General features: G+C 38.4%; 1 protein-coding gene across 2 annotated transcripts; it reads right to left on the bottom strand.

Annotated features, from left to right (window-relative positions):
- Positions 1-482: 482 nt before the first annotated feature.
- ZDBF2 (zinc finger DBF-type containing 2) lies at positions 483-21,949 on the bottom strand. 2 transcript variants are annotated; one of them, XM_063341506.1, is made up of 7 exons: positions 21,890-21,949; positions 18,912-19,006; positions 17,885-17,936; positions 17,326-17,377; positions 16,598-16,703; positions 15,601-15,728; positions 483-10,034 (listed from the first exon to the last, which is right to left on the bottom strand). In XM_063341506.1, the coding sequence occupies exons 1-7, from the start codon at positions 21,942-21,944 to the stop codon at positions 7,190-7,192; spliced, it is 3,333 nt and encodes a 1,110-aa protein (XP_063197576.1). In that variant the 5' UTR covers positions 21,945-21,949; the 3' UTR covers positions 483-7,189. The 2 variants fall into 2 exon arrangements, with proteins under 2 accessions (XP_063197576.1, XP_063197577.1); XM_063341507.1 differs by lacking the exon at positions 21,890-21,949 and adding an exon at positions 19,826-21,764.
- Between the last annotated feature and the right edge of the window lie 709 nt (positions 21,950-22,658).

Genomic DNA, 22,658 nt, shown 5'->3' with positions numbered 1-22,658 from the left:
CACTCATCACACCCTACTCTGAGAAAATAAAGACGGAGAAGTCTGCATTGCAGATGGATTCTTATTTTAAAATGGAAGGGTGTGAGGGAGAAAAAAAGAAATTTGCTAAGCACAGAAAAAATTAAAAGTCTCTGTAAAGCTGGAAATAAAAATACGTAAAACACAATTTCATTTTTGTGTTCTCTTTTAAGCTCTAAAAGGAAAAAATATTGTGCTTACCAATGCATTTCACAAAAACCATTGAACACTGACGTTTAAAATAAGAAGAATATAGAAGATAATTCTTGATAATACTGAACACTAAAGAGTTCTTTACATCCACAGAAAGTGCTGTATGAACATTAACTAATTAACTAATTGCGGTAGGTGAAAATATGCTGACGTTGACTCCAGTGTTATCCTGACCCCAGATTCAATCAAAACTACGGTGTGTTGGCAATAACTCAGGAAATTACAATTTGCTAGAACAGTCTGGAAAATGAAAGGCGTTAAACACATTTGGAAATCCATAAAACATGTTACCAAAAAGTCAGTATGTTTATTTTTAATTGTATACAGATTGAGTCTAATGCCATTAAAAACAAAAGCACAAGTGTTTCCGTCATCATTTGGGCAACTGATTGATTAGTCATCATTAGATCAGAACATTAACAGAGCTCCTTTCAGTGTTTGAGAATTCTGCTGGTAGTCACATACCGCCTTACAATTTTTCTCTTTAGCCTTCTAAAAGAAGCAAGTGCACAGTCTTTGTTATAATAATTTTTCCCCTATTAGCAGTAGCTAAAAGGATCAAAACAAGCAGGAGTAAAGAGAAATATTATCTGTGTATTAAGCAAATACAAGTAATTTACCAGAAAAAAGAATGATGGAATCGGAGCTGAACCACCACAGGAAGTAGATGAATTTTGACAACTGTTTGCAAAGGTTCAGACAAAACAGAGATGAATACTAAAAAAAGAACCAAAACTGAATATCCATTAGTCTAGTTCCAACGTATACTACATCTTTAAGTCCTACTCCTCACCTCCCTCTTCATCTTAAACCTTCAGTGTAATAAAAAGCAAGTCCTGCACGTGCATTGCATCCACAAGGGATGCAATACGCATGCCGAGGACTACGCCTACCCCCTTCACCGTTAATTCTTGCAGCACAAACTCCAGCCCAGCAGACGGTGTCTCAACTCTCTGCATGAGCTCGCAAGGGTGCATTTTGATTCTGCAACTGGCGTGTGCAATACTAATAATGACCAAGTAAGCTATAACCAACATTTTCAGTTGCACCAGTACCAACATTAACACAGTACGACGCAGCAAACAGGAAAAGCCGACCAGCTTTAGTACGCTAAAGTATATTTTTATTTCAGGGTGTGAGAGAGTTAAAAACCTGTTTATGAATGCTAGTATTTGGGAAGAACTGTTTTTCGGCTTTCCTTAAGGAAGGAACAGACAAAGAAAAACCATAGGTTTAGAATCGCTGTTAAATCACATAGGTTGTAATAATGATCTGTGTTCATGTGTTTCATCAAAAACGACACTTCTGCACTTCAAGAAAATCATTATGGCTTCCAGGACCACAGAAACACAATAATTCTGCACCTCAAACCACCGATTCCAATGAATCCAAAGGCAACTAAAACCACGCTGTTAATTTAATCTTAACTCTCAAATATTCCAACTTGAACTGGACCTCCACTGTCCTTGACACTCCATAAGGGTATCATTAATTGCCTATATTTCCCACGAAAGATGCAATTACCAGACTTAAAATTTGCTTTCAGTATCACATTTGCAACTCCAAGTATAGATGGTTGAACGATGTGTCTTTAATGAATTATTATTTGACAGCACAGAAGTAACTTCATTCAGCCAACTACATAATACATAGCTATCTTCAAGTATGGATTAAAAAATGCAAAGCATGTCCTGAAATTTTATGACGCATTGAAGCCTTGGGAAACAATATGCCTATGCCTTTTAGCATTTAGCACATCTGTGTGCATCGCTCCTGCAAAAGATCACGTTGGTTACACTTGCAAACAGCAAATGACCACTAAATTTAAAGAACAAGGTGTTCTAACACAGGGTATTCTATTGGTCAAGATATTCTAGTATTCTATTTACCAGACAGTCCCTTAAATGTATTTTTGCTTGCAGCTTTGAAGACAGTTCTGTGTGCATTGTAAGATCATAATCAGGATTGATTTGGTCTATGATTACAGAGAAGCCAATCCATTTTGCATAAAGTAGAAAGCTGCTTAACATTATGATACTTCCAGCCACCTCCCTCGTTTATTAAGTGCACATTGTGAAAAAACTGTTCATGAGTAAGTTCTGCAAGGAACTGCTTGCCATGTGGTTGGTGCTTCTTGGTTTCCTGCTGCCAAAATACAATTAGGCATCTAAAATACATCCCCTTTTTCAATGCCATCCTAGGATATCCCTGTTTCAGTTGCCACAGGATGGATGTATCTTGGCTTCACTGAAGTCAACAGAAGACTTCACTGGGTCAAAACATCATACAGTTGTGAACAGCTGTTTAATTTTCACCGTAATAGCTTATTCCATAGCATTCTGTGGTGTTCTTTCCACAACAAATTACAGCAAATAGTTTCAAGTTAAATTCCATGTCAAGAATAAAGAAACTACAAAAAGACAAATTCAGTCTTTATTTTATTAAAACAAGATTTGTTCTGCTGAAGGAATGAATAAATTCATAACTGCAAAACATAAACAAAGAACAAAACCTTTGCTTCTGGGCATGCTCAGACCTATGCTACTACAAACTTTTCTGGAAAAGATTATCAGGAATGCATAGCAGATAAAAATTCTGGGATTTTAATTGCATTAGCAAGTGAGATATATTTTACTTTTATCTGTCCCCAATTTCCAGAATAAGTATGAATTCAGATGACTCCCTTCTCAGGGAGAGTTCCCTAAGGGAAAGAGAAAGGGAGACAGCTAAAGAAATCAAGAATCATCATTTCGCACTACTCAGGGAAGTAAGTGGACTCCCAAGCACAGGAGCACCTAGAGCAGCTTGTTCTCTGCACTTCAGATCAGGACACCATCCACTTCTGTCACCTGTCACCGATTTACTTCCAAACAGAATAGCCTGTCCTGTAATTTAGTTCTTCACGACGTAAAAAAAAAGATCCAAATGCACGACTGAGGAAAAACATGGAAACAATACATCTGAAATTAAATAAGCTGAAAATACAAAGAACATCCAACAACAGCATCGGACAAGTTTGTAGTATCACTGTATTCTTACAAAGTCACATTGTGACAAATGACCACAGACAGTAGAGACAGAGAAGCAGATAAAAAAATTACAGCATCAAGCAAGGGTATTGCAAAATACATTACCAATTACAAGAACATCAAAGCCACAAAAACACATATTCTCATTTGGGCACAAATTTAGCATGAAATTTAAACACAACTTCAGATTAAGTCATAGTCTCATTATAAATACAACTAAATACATCGTTTTATCTGCGTCGCAGAGAGGAGCACTTTCATACTACAATTACAAGAACATTGGATGCAAAGTTGTCAGAAAGAACGAGAAACCAAAGAATCCTATCAGAAAAGGAACTCAAGAACTGCTGGGTGCAAGTGTCAGACATGTAAAGTTTGGGGGACTTGCTAGTCTGTTTGGTTAGCACCTGGCACGCTGTGAGTCTGGGTCACACTCAAGGTTCACAACACAAGGAAATAATAAAAATCAAGCTGCTTAGAATTGAGATTGTTTTAAAAGGTGGAATGAGTAATTTGTGGGGGAAGAGATTTTTTTTAAATTATGAACTGTATAAAAAACTTAAGTATGAACTTGCAGAAGGTCAAAATTACATATGCATAGAAGAATAAATGATAACATTTTTCTCAACTATTATAAAATATCCTGCATCTAGCTGCTGCCAATTAATTTAAAAAGCATTACTTTATTCCTCTTTAATCCAGTTATCTTTTCTTGCTTCTCTAGATTAAGACCTGCAAACGTACCCACAAACATCTTTGTCCACTAATGTTAAAAACAAATTAAAAAACCCCATCCCATCCCAATCCAACCAAGCCTCCCATCAATTTCAGTGAGAAAGTATTTCAGCTCTCAAGTTTTCCACTGGTGTAGACTTCACAATCACGTTTTAAAGTTTCAGCCACGCTGCTAATGAAGCAACATGCTGTCCACTAATAGCAGCAGAATTTGTATTATTTATCTAATAGGAAAGTGTTTGACTAATTCCTCAAGACCCCAGAAAATTTCTCATTTCTCCTTCATGCACATGGTATTTTGAGCGTTTCTGCAGTTTTCTGTTTTGTACGCATCTTCATCAATTCTTTTTACAAAGCAGTTTCTACATTTACTTCTCCTACCACAATCTCCCCTTTCGCCTAGTAGTCATTGAGCATGCACAGAAGAGGTTTCTAAATAGTCAGAAGTGAGGTGTAGAATAACATCCCAGCTTACAATAAATTTTATTTTGACATTGTCAACCACAGAAATGCTTCCAGACTTGTACCCCAAGTCTGATTTTTTAAAAAATTGTTACATTTCATACTTTTTCTTTTTTAAAATTCTTTTTTAAGGAAAATATATAGCTACTCACATTTTTATTTAAATATAATACATTTTTCCTTTTAAAAAACTCACCCTGACAAGGGGGCCCATTATTTACAAAAAAAAACAAAAACAAAAACAAAAAAACCCCAAAACATTACAGGCTAAAAATATTAGTCGTTCTACAGTCAAGATATTTTTATTACTCAAGGTTTCAAGGAAAAATTGTGTGCTGGAGAAACACAAGCTTGCAATGAATGAGTATGGAGAACAGTATTTTTGGCTGTAAACAAATATGCACTAGTGATGTTAAAGTACAATGTGTATTAAATCTTATTCACACACAAAACAAATCATGCTCTTCATGTGTACAATATTGTGAAAAATAGGATGGAAGAAGTTAGATAGGAAAACATTCTTGTTTCATAAAAATATGTTAGAATGGGACTTATCTATAGAGTTAATTTAAAGCTTTGCTTTAAAACAAACTTTATTTAAAAATCTTCTTTTGCTTTATCTAAAAATTAGCCTTTCTATAAAAACCATTCCTTTAAAACTTTGCTTTAAAAAAATCAGTTTTATATTAGACAAAATATTAAATTATACAGGCACAATTAGTTAAGAGGGCTATAAGAACTCATATTATAACCCTTCCTTTTCCAGTGACTTGCAATACGGTCATAAGATTCTGTGTCTACTGACAACCATAGGAAAATTTATCCATAGAAATCAACTTTTACTTCAAAAATAAAATAAATTAAAAAAAAAAACATCAAAAATCTGTCAGACCATATTTGACTTGCAAAGGAACTTAGTTTCCAGCTGGCTTAAGTACATGCACATCTTTTATTTATTCTGGGAAATATGCACATACATTAAAAAAAAATCCCCAAAATATTTTTTGAACAAGTGGTTTATGATGACAGCTTTTATATTTCCTTCAGATACTGTATATTAAAATAAAACACTTCAAAGTCCACCTTTATCTCAATCCAAACCAGTGACCCTTGACACTTCAGAAAACAAATCAAGAATGATTTTGTTTTTTCACAGAAAAATGCACAGATATTACATTCAATGGCAGAGAGCACAGGGTCTGGTCTTTTCTATGTCATTCTTGTGTTCTGAAGATGTATTGTACAACAACAGAATTTGCAAAGACCTTTAAAGATAGGTTATATAATAAACCAAATTGCAGATTTACAATCCAGAGCCCCAGTTGTGATGATGTTTAACTATATGCTTAAATTAATACAAATGAACAATTAATCTTGGATTTTAAAGCACAGAAACGTCTGCAAGACTGGAGTTTATATTTCCTAAACACATTAAATAAGCTGTCATCATAATAACTACTAAATAAAAAAACACAAATGAAAAAAATAAAACAAACCAAAAAACACTGGTCTTTTCTGCCATAAAATAATAGTAGTTAGTGCATTCAGTGGCCAAACATGAATCACTATGGAATATAATTTTAATTCAACTAAATATTTTAAGCAGATATTTAAATATCCGTTTCAACAGATATTTGAAGTCTAGTACATTTAGATGGATGCTGCTTTAGGTTTATTTAAATATTTTACTGAAAGTTTAAAAAGAAAGTTTCAACTACAGTACATAAAAATGTAACCAACAGTACACCAAATTAAAATAAAAAAACCACACAATCTCAAATTTAAGGTTGAAATTCTAGAACAACTCACTGCTATTTGTTTGTATTATAACTTTTCCATCCCCCCACTAAGGAATGTGACCCTATAAATGTAATCAATAGGCTATTTAAAAAACAAAGAAACAAACAAACAAAAAAGAACCAACCCAAACCCTAAGGCTATATTTGTTTTGGAATTTGATATTTCACTTTAGTCACCACCGTTTGAACAGTGCCCTAGAGACATATTTCCTTACCAGCATCGTCCATTATTGCTTAATCAGAGCCCACAGTGACTTTTTATCCAAAATAACTGCTTTGGACATGGTTTCAGGAAAAAAGTCAATATAAAAACATGTACAATTATATTTCTTTTCAAGAAAGCACTGAATTGATCTGAATTGTATCATACTGTATCAGTTTTAATGCCACTCCATAGGCAAGTATATATTATGTGTTGAAGGAGGTGTGCATATACACAAACACAAAATACATACACAGAATTCAGCCCAGATTAATATTATCTTCATTTAATTTCTAGCACAACAATCGAGTCATTTTTTGCACTTTAGAGTTGTGTGGAAAAATAAGAATAGGCACAATTAATTAATACAGCTTCTAATTTACCTTATTATAGTGCACTATTACGCACTGATAATACCATAAAAACAATATGATACTATTCAAGCCCATTTTTCTAATGTACAGGTGAAGTCTGGTAACTAGGATTCTAAGTGCTTTTTAACTCAAATGCACAACTTCTGCAGCTTTACACAGTAGAACAGTGCAATACATTATGTCCCCATATTCCAGGAACAAGAGCTGAGTTTACAGACGTACTTGTTTCACATTAGCCTGGCTTTGTACTTTCTGCAGCTCTAGCACTTCAACTGCTTTGTCTATGACCTCCTTTTGTTCCCTTTTCCTCAATCTTCTTCCAGGTGCTGGCTATAAAAACATAAGTTCTTTTGGTAGCTAGCTCTCACCTGGTAGAACAAGACAGTTTCGAAGTAACGGTACAGCAGAATTTCTTCTAGAGGGTCGGTTCACAGTGCTAGGGTGACCCCGATCTCCACTTACTTCCCAGTTACTGACTTTGGAAGAAGCTCGCTCTGGCTTCTTGGGAAAAGATTCCGATGTCACCTTCTGCCTCTTTTCAGGAATCCCTGTGACAACTGTTGAGTTCAGAAAGGTCCTTTTTGGTTTCCTCCTCACCTTTAATTTTTTAGCATCAGGCTTTTCTTTCTTAAGGTGCTTTCCCACTGTAGTTTTCCTTGTCTGGCACCTATGGGTGGAGAAAACTGAAGATTTCTGGGCACGAGGACGAAGTTTCCTTCTCACCCCCTCTTTTTGCTGTTTTTTAGTTCTGGAAGTTTGCTTGCCTGCAGTTACTCTGTTTCCTCTCCTCCCAACCGTACATCTGACAGACATAGATCCTGCAGCCTTTCTAGAAAAAACTGGTTCTTTATTAGTACCTTCTTTCCTCTTCCACATTGCCTTTGGATTCTCCCTCTCTAACCGCTCACTCCTGATGGAGGTTAGAGGAGTTTTGGTACCTTTACTGTTAAATGGAGTTAATCTACAATCTCCTTCTACCGCAGACTGGTGAGAGTTCAAAGGTGAAATGATCAAGTGTTTAAAAGAGCTCTCTGAGTGACCAGATACCAGACAATCTGTTCTTTCTGTGGAAGCAGAAGATCCATCTGCCTTTTGACTTGAGGCTGCATCATTCCCTTTACCTGGATCTGGCAGGAAAGATGCTGAAGATGAACTACAGAAGTCTGACCAATTGAGTGACTTTGATAGCGTGCTTTCTCTCTGTGCATCAGCTAGTTTCCTCATGTTTGCATCAAAGCTGAGACTTCTGAAAAGCTGTCGAACATGGGAGGGCTTTTTGGCCTTTTCTCCAACTGTACTCTTTGGAGGCGTTTTCAGAATTCTATTTGTCAGTGGGTCATAATACTTAAAAGAACACTGTTTGTATTTATACCTTACAGAGTCCTTGCTGTCTGTGGAGTTACGATTTTTCCTCATTTTGGGAATATCTATAGGTTTACCTTTACACTGTTTAATCTCTGGGCAGGAAAGAACATACACCACTGTCTTGGGCTGTACAGGACTCATAATCTTGCTATAAGACTCAGGAAGTTTAAGGGCACACAGTCTAGTTTTCATGTTTGGAGTTTTTTCATTCTCTGGCCATGCAACGCTTGCTTTCTGGTCAGCTGGATCAGATTCCCTTCTAGACATTTTTCTTTTTGCCACAGGGTAGTTCAATAGACTTGTTTGGGTGCCATGGCTGACTTTAACCACCTGGCATCTTGAAGCCAGGCGCCATGTCCTTTTCCTAGGCATTTTAAGAGTTTGTGGGTTGCATAGTGTATCTGAGGCTAAAGATGGGTTATCAAAACCAGAGCCACCACTTAAAGCATCGTTAAATTCTGGCAATGCTTTAACTGATGCACTTTCTGTTCTATTGCCCTCAACAATATTGTTCTTTTTTTCATCCTTCTGGATTTTTTTCTTCATTCTCTTCCCTGTACAGTTGGCTGAGGATTCACTGTCAAAGTAGCAGCGAAAACGACCTTCCCTGAAATCACGCACAAGTTCTTCAATTTTTATATCATCTTCATACATTATTTGAGACCATGTCTTTCCCACAAAAGAAGGAGGCACATGAGGCAGAGCTGGAAGAACTGGTTCTTCAGTATGAACTACAACATCCTGTTTTACTGCTTCTACTTGCTCTACTGACTCACTTTTTAAAACAGAAGAGAGCTGTGTTCCGTAGTCTTTATTTTGCAAACTTATTTGGACCTCTTTTAGGAATTCTATATCTTTTATAGCTGCCTTAGGTAAGTCTGTTCCTGCCTGAATAGGTGCATCACAGTCAAAACTCATTTCAGAACCCTCTAAATGAGTATGGTCCAGAAGTGATGAAAGAGTTAAACAGGGATTATCCTCCTCTTTGAAATAAATTTCTTCAGATGTAGTTCCATGGCAGTATTTCAAAATAACATCTTCAATAGTGTCATCCACTGAACTTTCATCACCTCTGTTCGTCTTCATGTTTTTGCATCTTGCTAGTTGTGGGGATGTCCCAAGACCTAGGGAGCTGCTGATACCCACAGTATCCCTGAGATGGAAATCAGACACCAAAGTTTCATCCTGAGTTCGTAAACCATCTCGTTTTGAGAGAGATTGACCTGAGGTAATATGTAAAGAATTGTTGTGGCTGTACATAGGATTCTGATGAGAAAATGAAGGGTGTTTTGGGTGAACCAGTGTTGAAGCAGGATTCAAGCATGGATTCATTAATACATCGCTATTGCATACCATTTCTGTTTTATCACATCCACTATGCAGAATCGGATTTGATGCTGCCAAACTCATATCATTTTTTCCTGATTTAGGATTAACAGAAGAACTATGGATTAAACGACTGGCAGAAAAACGCTGAGGTACAGGGCTCATCACAGTTTTAAACTGGCCTTCATAGCTATGATTTGCAATTTGAGCATCTTTCAGGGTATCCCATTTCTCATTGCTACAAATGCCCATAGACTGCTGGGATATTCTTGTAACATGTTCCTGCCGTCTTTCTAGTTTCTGAATAAATGCTTGTGTTACAGAACTTTTCTTTGTGCTCTCACAAGACAGGCATGGAACGGAAGAGCATATTTCACCAATGGACTCCTGGTCTTTGCCGGAAATCTCCTGTTTGTCTTGGTTTCTCTTTTTCTCTGTCTCTTCCGGGGACAGACAAGCAATCCTAGCAGCCTCTGGAGTGACAGGGAGTGGCATGTCGTCATAGGTTGGTCTAAAGGGGAGGGCAAAAAACCACTTTATATAAATACTGTAAATATGCTTAAGATTTTTCAAACAATAGTTGTTTTTTTTTAAAAAAAAAAAAAAAAAAAAAGAGTAATTACCTAGAGTGCATCACACCTAATGAACAAACTCGTTACCAGCTCTGCTACTTTAGCAGAGATATTCCATTGTAAAAAATGGTGGAGGGGGAGGCGGGAATGTTCCACAAAGCTAAAGATAACAATTTGGGCATTAGTTAGTTACCCTCTTCATGCAACAATCCATTAAGAATGGCCAAATATACATTATGATCATTCTATAAATACAGCAAAGCAAGAAAAAGTAAAAATATTTATTTTGTTTGAAGTTGTGAGCTTAGAAAGAGGTTATTTCACTGGTAAAACTATCACTCATTAACACTGAGCTTTTGTAGAGAAATGGAACATTATAATATGGCACAGTATAAAAATACCATTGAGTATAAATGCCCCTTTCCCTACAAAACGTGGCCGTCTGATAGGGACTCTGCACATGTCGCCAAGGAATTCCAGGCTTACTGTTTCTCACAGACATACTACAACTTCTGACTCACTTCTATAAGAAGTCAAGTTATGATTGTTCAGCCTCACTGTGCCAACAGCAGATTTTTATATATTCTGCAACTGGCAGTTACATCTTTAGGACTGCCTTAAGTACAAGCATTTATGTCTTGCAGAATTAACAGAACAGACAGATATGGGCTATTTCTCATATGCAACACAAGAAACCACAAGGCTTCAATGTGTAACAGCTGGGCAAATCCAATTAAAATAATTTTTTAAAAAAAATTAAAGAGAGAATGTGATGTTTCATTTGAAAGTTACAACCAGACCTTGCAAGACCCAAACAGATGCTTACTTTAATACATGACAGACAGCCATGCACCTCTTACGGTGCATTCATCTGCCAACAGAAGTACTGTGAATAGATTTTATTTTATTGGAGACTTTTATGCCACATCTGGTGGTATTAATATGCCCTCTGCAGAAATTAACTAGGAAGAAAGTTGTTTAGCAGTTGACCATGCAACAGCAAGAAGCCTTTGATGTCTGCAAAAACACTTTGATTGAGCATGCACAATTATACACTCCTAGGTAAGGACATCCTTTTGAATTATAAGTAATAATTCCAGACAGTATAGTCTCGTGGGGATTGTGGCAGATGACTGGGCCAAAAAACCAGAAAGAACCTGTAGGGTTTTGACCCAAGGCGTTACAAGGCTCCACTACATTTTACCCCAATGGAAAAACAAATTTTAGCTGTAATTTGGGCACTACAAGAAATTGAAAGAATCACAGGCCAAGACAGAGTGACTGTACACATACCCATACACATTCATGAGCAGATTACTGATGATTCCATTAGGGTCCATGCAAGGGTAGCTCAGGCAGCCACACAATGCAAAAGGAAACGTTATTTACGGCAACGATTTCTACCAGGAAAACCACACGTAATCACTCCACATGCCACTCTTCTAGGAACTGTATCATTTAATCATATGCCCACACTAGGGGAAAGTCTTCCCCTTGGAGATATCCCTACATCTCCTGTGGATGAGGCTCCCCCTTATGACGAGTTAATAAAAGAGCACAAAAAGATGCCTGGTTTACTGAGGGAAGTGCAACATGTATGGGAAGCTGGACAAAGACAATGGAGAACAATTGCATATGCTCCACTACCAGGAATTATATTATGGCAAACAGGTGTACAGGCATCTAGTCTGTGGGTTGAACTGATTGCAGCACCTTTTGCTACCCTGAAGGGAACTGACAATTGGGTTGTATTCAAAAGTCTCACGATGTGGTTACCCCACTGGGTGCAAGAAGGTTGGCATAAGATACCCTATATGGGGGGCAGATATATAGCAACAACTTTGGCAATATATACAAAGGTATCCCTTGAAAGTAAGGCATGTCTGAGCTCATCAAAAATAATTCACTTGAGTCACAAAGTAACAGGGAAGTAGGTAAGATGACTTTGCTGAAGTACATGCTCAAGCTATAAATGTATATATAGCTTGTGGACATCAATCAGCTTATACTGCACACGCACGAGAGATGATTGCTCACAATCAAACCCCTTTGCCATTACATGTTTATAAACATGCAAATAATTGTACTACTTGTATGCACCTACATTTAAGGGCATTATATAGGCCACAGGCAAACACAGTCAATGGGCTCTGAATAGCTGGCAGGTCGATCATATGGGGCCCCTGTCCCTGTCAAGGGGGTGCCAATAAGTATTCACTGCTGTGGATACAGTGCCAAGACTGTTTTTTGCTAAATCCACCAAATATGCTAATCAACATAACACAACTGAAGCACTAGAACAACTCATTCATCAATACGGACCTCCTGACCAAATACAAAGTGACCAATGAACACACTTCAGGGGCCATAATTTCCAAGACTGGGCTCAAGGGCTAGGGATAGATTAGATATTCCACATTGCCTACTATCCCCAAGTTAATGGCTTGATTGAAAGAATGAATGAGATGCTGAAGGAACAACTGAAAAAACTAACCAATACTAAAATTTTACAACATTGGAGTTCACATCTTACTAAAGCAGTTGTTTTGTTAAGCAGACAGAACATTCATAATCAAACACTCTATGACCATGTTATAACACCTACAGTACAAAACGTGGTGAGGACTGAAATTCTTCCAGATGGTATCTCTCACAAAATACTAACTACAGGCGAAATGGAATTGTTCACACCGACGGATTGCATGGTGGGACCACAACCTATTAGTCTAAATGCGAAGATTCATATAACAACCCCTGAGAATACCGTATGGTTATGTATCCCAACTACTCCTCTTATTTGTCATCCTCTGTTGATACCAGATTCTCAAGTTCTTGTATTTCAGCTATCTTTGATGAATACCTGTGCCTTATCTAGAGGAGATAGCATTAGAATGGTGTTACTGGAGTCACAAACCCAACATCGAATTGAAGTTCAATCTGAAAAAGCACAAGACGTAGTTCTCCAATCTGTCTGAGCAATTACCCCGTAACAGATTATCAAACTCAAAGTAGTATTAGCTGAAGGAGCCTGAGCAATGGCGTATGTATTACTGGAAGGCGATGATACTCCTGTTTTCCTGCCCTATCACAGGCTGGCTTGTCATGCTTTGTAGTCTTGTACTACAAGCACATGCCTTGGGTACTGTTCCACAAGATGAACATGTAAATACTTAGATTTGGTTAGCCTCTACTGTAACTAACTCATCTGCCTTTTATATTAAGGGAAGATTAACAGCTGCAGAACTTTTGACGATGTGTTCCATTGGCATGCCAAGCCCAGTAGCTGAATTACAGAATTTTACTATGCTAAGTATATTTCGATAGTTTCTCATTGCTGTTTTTTCTGAGTAGGTAACAGCTGTGCACCAATGAACACTACCAAATTGATTCACAGTGGACTATTTCCTCCTTCAACACCATAAACGCTGCTTCCATTTCAAAAGCACATGTTGCTTCAACATAACTGATGAATCAGCCAGAGTAGAGGATGACACTCAACATCTCTAGGACTTAATGCATCGAATGAAACAATCTACTGATGGTGCCTGGCTGGCTGAGTGGTTTAATTCCCTGACAGGATGAATGGGACACCCGATTCAAAAATTATGTTTATTCCTTTTTCTATATGTATTTATTACATACCTCTGTAAATTACCCTGCCCTACACCCCACAAGCCCAAATGGACACCTCCAGCTTTGCCAGCCCCAGCAGAAGTGGTCCCTTGAGTGAGGGGGTGGAATGCGGGGAAAATAACAGAAGATTGGCAAGGAAGATTGCAAACACGCTCAAGTGACTTGCAGCTGGTGTCAAAAAACACATATATCATACTAATTGTTGTTTAATCTTGTGTGCTTGACAAATAGAACATCTGTGTTTAGATAGCATAGGACTGTAATAGACTCAGAGGCACCCTATCAAACATGCTTGAGATTCCTGCCCTGCTGTGGGAAAGATCAAAGCACAGTGGTAAACTACGCCTGCGTGAATCCCTGAAATCCAGGCAAAAACAGCAGGTTCAGTAACTCTCTAGCAAGGACCAAGCTACACGGGGCCTGCATTCCCACTTGTGTGCCACTTCGGAGATCCCCCGATTTGCAAGGTAACTAAAATATACTCTTTGCATTTCATCCATGATTTTGTGGTTGTTCCTGCATCCCGCCTGTGTCAGCTCACACAGCGACATTTTATTTCCAGTAATTTTTCAGAAAAGGATTGCAATATAAACCTAGTCACACTTTCTTTTCCATCTTGCTTTTCTTTCTACAAACTCTGCCTAGATTTGGGATTATCCTCCTCCTCCTCTCTCCAGATTTTTGTACATTATTTTTCTCATTCCATTCCTTCTTCCAACAATTTAGAGGAACATAGGTAGCTTGATTTTCCTCATTAGTTGGTTTCATTCAACAAAGAAATAACCTTGTATTAGTGACACCTCAAGAGAGGGCTTTTTTCATTTGGGTGTTGCCTTAAAGTGAGTCCTGTATTTTCTTTATGGCAAAAAATTGAGGATGTTCTTAATCTAGAAGAATTAAAATTATTTAAAATGGAAGGATTAATTCATTTATTTGTAGTGATGTGTACGTGCCCTTGGCTAATTTGTCATAGACATGCCTATTAGCTTGTTCTGTCACATCCTCATATTAATATGACTGCCTTCAGACAAAATACTCTTCTACTTGTTGTCAGATCTATAGCAGGGTTGTATATCAAGATACACTGTACTGGTTTTGGAGTGGGATTTTTGTCTGCCTTGCAGAACATAACAAACAAGGAATAAGATTTAACTGAGATTTAATTTTAACCATTCTATAGTTCTATGAATAGATTTCCCTTCATCTACAGAGAAAAACTTACACACTGACCCTCTTATCACTAGTAAGCATGCACACGATAATTAAAGAGAACACTTTTCAAAATCTGAGCATTAATGAATTGGCCAATTCATCTAAATACTAACTGAATGTGTGAACTACAAGGATAATGAAAAATTAATGTATAAACATTCACATGACTTTATCCAAAAACAACAAAACAAAATTATGAACTGTTTCAAAACATACCACAAAATATACTGCTAAATATACATATATATAAAGCCCAGAATTTTAAGAATTATAATTATACATATAAGTACTTATAAATAAAGCCCAAATTATAAGAACTTGTAAATGCACGTCAGAGTGTATGGTCTGCCATTATACCCACTGACCCATATATTCCTTCTTTTTTCAGGTCTTCACATTTAATTGCTATCAATAGGGTTGTATCAAATCCTAAAGTAGTGAAACAAAGTTTAAAAGTGCAGAGACAACAGAAAAGCAATATACTCGGACAACGTTTATATAAATGCACTGCTTTCTAAATTGTCTTCAAAGTGTAGATTTCACCTCAAATGGAGAAAATTTACTGCTCAGTGGAACAGAAATAAGAACTTTTAACACATGCATTCTACCAACACATATCTAAAAAAAAAAAGAAAAAAGAAAAAGACAGCTGTATTATACCTGTTGTCATGGTATCTGTGAGGATGATGCTGTAAAACATCTTGCAGGAAACGCTCCATCAAGCTACTGGTACCCATACGATTCCTACAGTAAGTGGTAAAATGCCTGTGCTGGGAGCTGAAAATGTGCTGGTGAAAGATAAAACAGATGACTAGCGTAATAATACTATTAACACACTGGCCTGTTCCTAAAAATTACTTCCCAGGTTAAACATTACACTGATGCTATGAAAATGTTTAAATAAAAAGAAAAATCTTCAGCCTTTTCTACTTCAAGGCCTTGATTCAATGCAATTTTTAAGCATGCTTACAGAGTCTCAAATAATACTAAAATGTATTGAAATACCCTTCCGAGTTGGAACTTAAATTAGCAGCTCTGACAGATGCTCACAAATCTCTTCTAACTAGTACAAATCCTCTCACAAATCTCACAGCTGCTCACGAATATCTTGTAACTACTACAAATACTCTAAATGTATCTATGAATGACTACTAAAATATTTTATAACTTCATATGAAAAAATATCCTGCAATTCACTTGAATTAAGGGGGATTTTCACAAGCATAAAAGACTAAATAGACTTCTACTTTCTAATTAAAAAAGTCTAAAACACAGGAGACTAACAGAGTTAAAGAACACAAAAGAAAATAGTTGATCAAACGTCCTCAGCCTTGATATCCAATTAACCCTGATACTTCACAATATACACAGATCTCAAGATTGAAGCCACAGAAATAAACCAAATGAATGCAATCCACAGCAGCGTACCACTTCAGAAAAGCAGACTGCAGTAGCCATGCCACACCACTAGCATCTTTTTAACAGGTAACAGATAAGAAAGGTATCTTCTTCTCAGTGCATACATTGTGCATTTCACAAATTGATTATTTTTCATTCAGTATTGGTTCTTCAGTGTACAGAGTGATATTTTATAAGCTGATAAAACCTTTGGGTACTCCTTGCTACCTGTTGCTGAATTATGCAGAAGCCTTCTCACCTGTTCCAGATTACTGTAGTGTACATGGCAACAGTTGCAGTATCCTTGTCTATTTTGCACAGTGGATACTCCAGGCCGAGGATCTTCTTGCCCTCTTGTGTGTAAACTGAAAGAAGCGGGTAATATTACCAAGCCGTATCAGTAAGAAAATGAGAAATGTTGGGTTGTTTAATTGACGTTCTTAACACAGAAATTCTAAGCATCCATCTTACTATAGAGCTGAAACAAACTTGCAAGGTAAAAGTTTCTATTTCAGAACGGTAATGGCAAATAGGACTACAAATTTTAAGGTAATCCCAAGCAATTTTCACTAAAGAAAATTTTTCTTAGACACAGAACAAAGGATAAAAGGTTGAAGGCACAACAAACACAAATGCTAATTTCAGTTGGCTGTAACCTGAAGAGAACTGTCTTTCCAGAACAAGGCAGTCATCTTTTCATTCTTCCGGTTTTTAGTATTTTGAAATTAAAAAAAAATTAAAAAATCGACCAAAGACAAAGAAATCTTGACACCCACACATTAGTTTTGGTCACTACAACATGGCATCCCCACAGATTTTAACAGTACGTGGGTAGAAGATAAAAAGGACTTCCATCATACACTTGGTGTATGTTGCATCACTGTCATCCATTACACAAGATAACACATAAGGTTGAAAAACAGATTCTTCCTGTTTTACTTTGTGTAAGCAGTAAGCTAGATGCCAATTAGATCATCACTAACTTACCTGCTATTGCTGTCCTGTTGTAGAGAGCCTTCAACACCATGTCTTTCAATTCCTATAGAAAAAACAAAACAAAACACAATATCAAAGAGATGGAATAGAGCTTTACCTGCAATTAGTTACTTCTCTTACCATTTTAAAGGAAGATAAAAAGTTTAGTAAGCTCAAGAAAGCATGTAGAGAAGGATCCTTTTGTCCTCAAAGTTCCTTTAAGAGCTTAATAAAATAAACTTTGCTCTTTCATGGTTGAGGGGAGTGGGAATTTTTCTACTGATTTTTCTGGGATCAAGACTAGGCAATCTACGTTTATACCGCTACATCCATGATCACTGAGATAAAACGTTCCACGTCTTAAACAGCTTATTACAGGACAAGAAAGTTACATCTACATGGAAACTCTGTAGATGACTCAGAAGTCACTTCTTCCATCTAAGTTCCATAATGAAATATAGGAAATCAAAGCATGCAATTGAAACTACAAGGTGAACTAATGCTTCTACTGTTAATTATTACATTAAAAAAAGAATAACTGCTACAAACCCCACTACTTTAAACTTCTCACCTTGTGCTGAAGAAGCAGAAGCTTCATCAGATGGTTTGATTCTGTCAAACATCTGTAAATAAAAGATAACATAACTAAGAATAAACAATAACACAAAAAAGACATAGTAAAGCCCATCCTCAAGTTGATCCTTCAGTGAAAGCTCCAAGCTGTTCAGAAGCACTATATTCTTTCAGCTATAAACCAAGACTTGACTTAAATGAAGTTGCATTGCAAAAATAAATTTCTGCTTTACTAGGTTACCCTAAGTCCCAGTTTCAGCTGGGAAAGAGTTAATTTTCTTTCTAGTGATTGCTGTGAAAGGAATGTCAATAATACCCATTGGTTTTAGTTGTTGCTACATGATATTTACACTATTCAAGGACTTTTTTCAGCTACACATAGAAGTACAGACAGAACAGTGGAATGGCCAATGAAATATTCAATACCATAGACTTCATGCTCAGTATATAAATGGTGTTCGGCTGGGGGTGGGAATCCACGATCACAGCTCAGGATGATGCCAAACCACCAGGCAGTGAGAGTGACCTTTGTCATTATTATTATTGTTATTTTTATTTTTACTGTTCGGTTATTGTTTCTATTAAACTGTCTTTATCTCAACCCATGATGTTTCTTTTCCTCCCTTTCCCCTCTTCCCCCACACCCTTCGGGGGGCTGGGGAGGCGGCGAGCAAGCGGCTGCATGCATCTAGTTGCCAACTGGGGTTAAACCACAACACCCTAATATTATATTTAGCAATGCATGGTAGCTTTGATAGAATGAGATAATTTCTGATCAAATTAATGAAGTAAAATATTATACTTATGAATACAGCTTAGACTCTGTTAGGTTATTAAGCAATAACCTTGTCAAATTAATTTAATTACTGAATTTCCTAAGTTGCCTTTACAATAAAGAAGAAAGATGTATGCTAATTGTATGCAGTTACGTGCTTTAGGGTGCCCAAACACAAAGGACTTCCGAGTTTCACGCAGTCCTTTTACATTATAGAATGCAAGCATAAAATCAGCTTTCTGGTACAAACCTTAGAGTCATCAACCTTCTTCATCCACCAAAGCTGTCTCCAGATTATGTCGAACAGTAGGCCGTTTGCAGTGCAGGACACTTTTCTCATCCCATCTGGCAACAATGAAGTTAAAGAGCCTTTTAAAACAGAGTTAATAATGCATGTTTTCCATGCCCTAAGGCACATAAATTTTTCTGTACCACTTTGCAAACCTGTCAGTCAATATAATGAATAAATCTCTTTTTGAAGTCTGCAGTACATCCTTCTTTTTTGTTATGGAAATTGTTTTGACAGTCTTTCCTACATAAATGTTAACCATTCCTTCTGGAATAACTTTGTTCCTTCTTTCTTCCTCATAGTCCCTATGTATTAAATATTGTTGTCATTTTGGATGCTAGCACTCATGAAATTAAGTATAATACTACAATAACAGAAAACAAATTCCTCAATATTAACCAAATTGAAATTAATCTATTTTGAGCATCATTCATCAACCTGCTCAGAAAAACAATGTTTTACTTTGCTTATGTTACATAAACTAGTTGCATATTGCAAGAATACATTAACTGGAAATTTCACAGTAGGTTGGATGTTCAAAGCATTTTATAAATTAATCATTATATACTCAATTAAGTATTATCATTAGCATTGCAGAGAGGAAAGCAGAAAGGCCACAATAATTTGCACAATCACTGTCAACAGCATCACAGTGGGAGTACAAAATCCTGTCTCAAAACTCAGGACTTCGCAATTCTTAGATCTGCTCATGACTTACCATTTATGTAATTGTGGGATCACAAACCTGAAAGTTTCAAATCAACCACTTCTACTTTTTAGCCTTTATGAACAGTTTTTTTCAAGACTCATTCCTTCCCTTTTCCTTTCCTGTTCTCATATATGTAGAAAAGATGCTCCTATATAAGACTACATACCATCAGGCTTGACAGATGTATGGTTTGTTGTTTATTTCTTTAAACTTGTTTTGCTCTTTCCCTGACTAAGCACTGCTCATTATAAAACAGCAGGGCTTTTACAGCAGTCATGGTCAGAAAGAATATCTTATTATCTCAACTAAAACCAAACCAAAACAAAACCAAAAAAACAACAAACCACCCAACCAAAACACCAGATTTGATAACATAAGATAAAGCTACAAACGTGGAGCATAGTAAGAGTGTAGCAACCACAGAGGAGCCTACCCCATTGACAGTACGGTCAGACAGTCAGCAGGGGACACCACAACCATTCATTCCCATCCACTGCCCCAAAACCAGATTTACAGCATCTCAATATATAAATATCTAGTTTCATCTCAGAGACATCACTACAGTTCATTACTTCCTTATTTGAAGGAATAATGGTGTTGCTCTACTGAGAGTTCACTCATCTGCAAGTACAGTTCTGTAAGTTACACCCCTAGACACAGATTTACGCACATTTAAACTGAGCTAGGAGTGTGGTAGCACAGGACTATGAAAATAACTACAATTAATTACGCCAGTCTGCATCTCCTTGACAACTTTCTACAGTTTGAGGAGATTCAATGGACAAGATTTTCTCACTGCAGGGGGGGTCAGGTTAGGTAAAATTTGTAAAAGCCTGGCTTTCGCTTAGTAACCGACAGAAAAACATCAGAGGAAGACCTTTCAGAGATACTTATGCACAAAGCTGACAAGAGAGGAAAACCTATTCTCTTTGTCCCAGTGTTTTATGAGAACATTAGCGCACAGGACAAAGAAAAAATCTGAACTCAAATTATATACAGCTTCTTACCATATGAAGTCAAGCTCAAACCACAGGCTAGTAATGTAAAGGAAACCTGTTATGTAGATGCCTTATCTATGTTGCCAAAATCTGGACAGCCTAACTGTAATCCTTACTTTATCAAAACAGAAAGTACAGCTATAAATCCACAAAAGACTTTTCAGACGTCGATGCAAAGCCTGCAAAATTCTAACTTCGTTAAGATACTTCCAACTGTAAGTATCTTAAACTATTGGATTAAAAAAGTAAATTATATCTGCACAAGCTTTAGTGTAAATATTTTACCACTGAAAAATCCTGTAAATTGTAACAAATATAAAAACAACTGGCTACGTACAGAACTGTTTGATTTGGTAAATTTCTAACCAGGCTACTTTAGCTGTCTCTAACACCAATGTTTCTTTTTGGTTTTATCAAATTACTCTGTGTAGCGCAGCCAGAGGATGAAAAGCCTCAGACAATCCCACTTAACAAGAGAAATCTATAAGGAGGCAGCCAAAGGCATGAAATATACACATTAAAAAAATCTGGAGCGCATTCTGATAGTATATAAAACCTTCACAGACATCAAAGAAACTCTCCAGAGAGCATCACTCTTGCACTGCAACCGGTAAAACACAAATAAAAAGGGGCAAAAAGGCCAATCAAAACTGCTCCTCAAAAAACACCTCACGAAAACTTCTACTGTCCCTTCACCTAAGAAGGTCTGCGCTGGGTAGACAGCGGGAAACCCTCGCTTTAACAAAGTTATCTCTCTTCCAACAGCGTTAGCACAAATAGGGAGGCGGTAACTTATTTCAGGAACTGCTTTTGCCCCACGGCCGCACAGCACCAGCTCGGGCTCCGCGCCGGGTCCCGTCCCCGCTGCGTGCTCGCGGTCGCCGCCTCGCCCCGTCTCACCGCCCAGCCGCCACCACCGCCGGGGGAGGAGCCGCAGGCGGCTCCCAGGTCCCGCCAGTAGCCGAGGGAGGCAGAAGCTCGCTGTGTTTTGAGGGGGCCCCGCCGCGCACGACCGAGCGCCCGCCCCTGCCGCAGGGGCTACCGGCCGCGCAGGGGGGCTGAGGGGAGCACCCACGCGCGTTAACGCCCGCGCGCGCAGGGGGTTGGCAGAGCGCCGCGCGGACCCCGCCCCTAACGGCCCCTCCCGCTCCCAGCCGGCCCCTTCCTCCGGCACGGCTCGGCAGGGCTCCGCGCATCCCCGCCGCTCGGCTCCCTCCGCGGCGCTGTCTCACCTCCATCATTCCCCCGTGAGCTCTTCCGTGCCAGGCCGGGGTCAAGGGACGCCATCCTCGGCTTCCTCCTCCGGGTCGGCGGGGGCGGGGCGGAGCGGAGGGTTGTGCTGGGGGAGGGGAGGGGAGGGGAGGGGGCTGCCGTTTCCCGCCCAGGCCTGAGGGGCCGTACCGCCGCTCCCGGCCCGCCTTCGGGCTCCCCCTTCGCCTCAGCCTCTTGCTCCGCCCGCTGGGGCTCCTACGCCCCTCTGCGCCCGCCGTGTGCTCGCTCTCGGTGGCCTCGGCCCTGTGAAGGGGGACAGGCGCCTCTGGGGGCGGCTGCCTGAGTAACGCGGGGGGCTGCCGGGCGCAGCCTGCCACCCCTTGGGCGCGGGCGGTTCTCTTCTGTAGGTGTGCTAACGCAGCGTGAAGAGAGGCCGGAAAGCCTTGGTTTCTCCGGCCCAAGGCGCTGGAAACCTGCTCCAGCAAACCGGCGGGTTGCCTCTTTTTGCCAGTCAGTATTTTTCTGGTTTGGGAGGTAGTGTCTTTAATAAGTTTTATTTCAACAACTGTGATAGTTATTTTCTCCTTCAAAGCACAGTGTCGCTGCTTGAGAGCAGGCTTATACTTTTTTCGTTTTCTGACATTAAAAATAGCTTGCTTTTCATAGTGTACCTTGTTTAGATTTTATCAGAAAGTGAAAGGTGTTAGTTTGACTTTTTGACTGAGTTAATGCCAGATCTGTTTTTCTCAGAAGAAAGTTTAAGAATATGACCTTAGTTCAGGTTGTCTT

This window comes from Chroicocephalus ridibundus, chromosome 7 (genome assembly GCF_963924245.1).
Source record: "Chroicocephalus ridibundus chromosome 7, bChrRid1.1, whole genome shotgun sequence".
Lineage (NCBI taxonomy): Eukaryota > Metazoa > Chordata > Aves > Charadriiformes > Laridae > Chroicocephalus > Chroicocephalus ridibundus.
This window is presented reverse-complemented; position numbering and strand designations above follow the sequence as displayed.

Coding starts and splice junctions, on each gene's coding strand:
- ZDBF2 (XM_063341506.1), bottom strand. CDS start 21,944: ATGGCGTCCCTTGACCCCGGCCTGGCACGGAAGAGCTCACGGGGGAAT. Junction 17,378..17,884: donor TTCTGCTTCTTCAGCACAAG/GTGAGAAGTTTA, acceptor TTTTTTCTATAG/GAATTGAAAGACATGGTGTT. Junction 15,729..16,597: donor ACTACAGTAATCTGGAACAG/GTGAGAAGGCTT, acceptor ATCTTTCACCAG/CACATTTTCAGCTCCCAGCA.